This window comes from Poecilia reticulata, linkage group LG6, assembly GCF_000633615.1.
Source record: "Poecilia reticulata strain Guanapo linkage group LG6, Guppy_female_1.0+MT, whole genome shotgun sequence".
In the NCBI taxonomy this organism is placed as follows: Eukaryota; Metazoa; Chordata; class Actinopteri; order Cyprinodontiformes; family Poeciliidae; genus Poecilia; species Poecilia reticulata.
This window is the reverse complement of record NC_024336.1, coordinates 31,109,614-31,112,566: the sequence shown is the minus strand read 5'-3', so window position 1 is coordinate 31,112,566 and position 2,953 is coordinate 31,109,614. Positions and strand designations below refer to the sequence as shown.

Sequence of the window (2,953 nt, the reverse complement as noted above, 5' to 3'; positions counted from 1 at the left end):
GATGGCTCGATGGGTCTCACGCTAGAAGGTTAAGCTCCGCCGCTTTCTTCCTGGTTCTGGCTGAGACCCTGAACGCACCAGCAGCGGCGGCTGAAGCTGCGGCCGCCGCTGCACCTGCAGCCAGAAGCTGCCGGGCGGTCCTACCTTGCTCCGGTCGGTGTCGGGTCGGTCCGCCGCTCCGCTATCGGGTCATGGTTCCGACGCTGCGAAACGAAGCGGGAGGATGAGCGGGCCGCCGCAGGGCGGTCAGTTCCTCTATCCGCGGCGCGACGAGGAAGTAAAAGTTGAGTGGATCATGAAGGCAGTCGCTCCGGAAGAGAGGACGCTATCTATGCAAAGCAGAGGCGCACAGCTGCGGCTGACCCGCAGCTTTCAAAATAAATGTTCTACTGGGCTCTGCTGGTCCCACTGGTTCTGGTTTTAAAGTCTTACTGGCCCGCATATTGAAGCGGATGATAAGTTCACCTGTAGAACCGGAAGCGGAGAAAAACAATCAGCCAAAAGTTGGAAAGATTCACTTTCAGCTTCAGAAGGTTCTGGACTGGACACTCCCGGTTCGGTTCCAGCTGGACCCGTCCAGAACCTTCCTCTGTGTTGATGAAGCTCTTCTTCATCTGCAGCAGAAACCTGAATGGACCTGCAGCCCACAGCATGATGGTGCCGCCTCCTCCATGTTGTCCTTCCAGTCAATCACAGATATTGATCATTGATAATGAGTTTGATCAAATGGTTTTTCATTCAGATTCTTTTCTCGTCTGGTGGGAAAACTTTCCGTCTGTTGCTGCAGCAGCAGGAACGGATCTTTAATCTGGTTCTTTTGGATCAGCGGCTGAACTGGACCAGAACTTTAACAAGATTTCAAACATTTCTGACCCGTTTAAACTCAAAGTCCATGAATGTAAAAGAAGCTGATGACCGAGTTGTTCTCCTGACCTCTGACCTCTGAAGCTTCAGGTTCTGAACCAAGCCTGTTGATGGTCTCCATGGAAACGGATCCAGAAGGTGACAAACAGACATTTGCATGAATAACTTTGCATGAGAGGAAGAGGAAGAGGAGGAAGACAAGGCAGCCTTTCAGCTGCTGGCCGCCTGCAGCAGCACCAGTAGCAGTCTGTGACGCTGGGCTGCAGAAGGACCCCTGACCAAGCGTCATTCATCACAATCAGCTGTAGCAAAAGTATTCACTCCCTTGTGACCCAGTTCTTATTTATATGACAAGAACCAGAAGAAAACGGATAAAAATCTGAAAAGTGTGGCATTCACCGCTCCTTTACTCCGACACCCTGAAATCAACCAGAAGGGTCAAAAAAATCTGAAAAACAATTTACCACAAACCAGATCATAACTGGGGAAAGATTCATATCACAAATAAAAATCTGGAAAGTGTGGCGTGTACTTTATTCTGCCACTGTTCCTCTGATGTCACCAGAAATGAGGAGAGACAGAAAGTCACATTGATCGGGAACTTTACTACATCGATAGATACAGCACTGCAATAATCACCACACACACACACACAGACACACACACACACACACACACACACACACACACACACACACACACACGGAGCATAAGATATTAACCACATGCAATGAAAACCAAAAAGCTTCAAACATTTGAGGTAGAAATAAATCGGATCAGCTGAAGCTCGTCTGCAATGCTGCAGCAGAAAACCCAGAACTTTCTTCATTTAAACCATAACAACCCATCAGCAGGCAGGTTCTGGACCGGACCGGGTCTGGACCGGATCGGATCTGAACCGGATCGGATCGGGTCTGGACCGGGTCAGCAGCAGCTCCAACTCATCAGGAGCCAAACGTGATAATTTAAAGCAGCCAAATGGATTAAAAATGCAAAAATTTGTGATTATTACATTTTTCAAAAATATATTGTAGTTTTACTTGCTCAACAAATGTTTCTTTTTATTTAAAGTTTCTAGATCAGAACATCTCAGCAGACCTGAAATAAGACAAAACATTAAAAACGTTTTAACTTTGATGAAAACGTTCCAGCTGCCTCAGCAGATTATTTCACGGTGAATAATCTGCTGTAACGACGAGCCTCTGCGTGAAATTATCTGCCTCGTTTGGTGCATTAAGACTTTTGTGCTACAAACTGTAAATACTTGCTCAGGTTTTGTGTTTTACATAAAAAGATCTTTGGACTGTTGGCTTAAAAGAAAAAAATTCCAAATTGTCAGTTTGGAAACTGAAATTTGGCCAAAATTTTTTACATTTCTTAACTTGTGGTCAGGGGCCAAACAAAATCATTTCAAGGGCCACAAAGGGCCCCGGGCCACCCTTTGGGCACCAAAACTAAGACTGACTCTCACAAACTAACCAGACTTCTACAGCCAGGGATAATACTTGCAAACAGGGCTGCTGCCAGTAACGGGTGGGGGAGGGGCTGAGCTGCAGTTCAACCTGGAGGTCTGCAGGGGGGAACAACAACCTCAGGGTTAGGAAGCAGAACGCAGCGACTCCTGTCCATGCAGCATGGTCTAGTCAAAGTCTTCCTGCAGCTCATTGAAGCCCTCGCTGTGCAGAGTCTTCCCCGTCAACTCCATCATGGCCTGGACCTCCGGATTCACTTTCAGGATGCTCCTCTTCCCCTCCTCCTCTTCCTCACCCTGAAACACCAATAGTGGCTCAACATGGCATCTCCACCACTTTAAACCAGTTTAAACCAGTTTAAACCACTTCAGACCAGTTTAAACCAGTTCAGACCAGTTTAAACCGGTTTAAACCAGTTCAGACCAGTTTAAACCAGTTTAAACCACTCCAGACCAGTTTAAACCACTCCAGACCAGTTTAAACCAGTTCAGACCAGTTTAAACCAGTTTAAATCGGTTTAAATTAGTTCAGACCAGTTTAATCCAGTTTAAACCGGTTTAAACCAGTTCAGGCCCGTTTAAACCACTTCAGACCAGTTTAATCCAGTTTAAACCACT

The 2,953-nt window shown here is 46.6% G+C and overlaps 2 protein-coding genes across 2 annotated transcripts in view; both read right to left on the bottom strand.

Moving 5' to 3' along the window:
* Positions 1-355, bottom strand: part of plcg2 (phospholipase C, gamma 2) — a 24,711-nt gene extending 24,356 nt beyond the window's left edge. Inside the window, exon 1 of the mRNA XM_008412702.2 lies at positions 145-355. The gene's annotated coding sequence lies outside the window, so the exon portion shown is untranslated. The remainder of the gene's footprint in view (positions 1-144) is intronic.
* An 889-nt stretch (positions 356-1,244) lies between these two features.
* Positions 1,245-2,953, bottom strand: part of meak7 (MTOR associated protein, eak-7 homolog) — a 7,875-nt gene continuing 6,166 nt past the window's right edge. Inside the window, exon 6 of the mRNA XM_017305183.1 lies at positions 1,245-2,632. Within this exon, the coding sequence (XP_017160672.1) occupies positions 2,504-2,632 (129 nt within the window). The 3' untranslated portion in view covers positions 1,245-2,503. The remainder of the gene's footprint in view (positions 2,633-2,953) is intronic.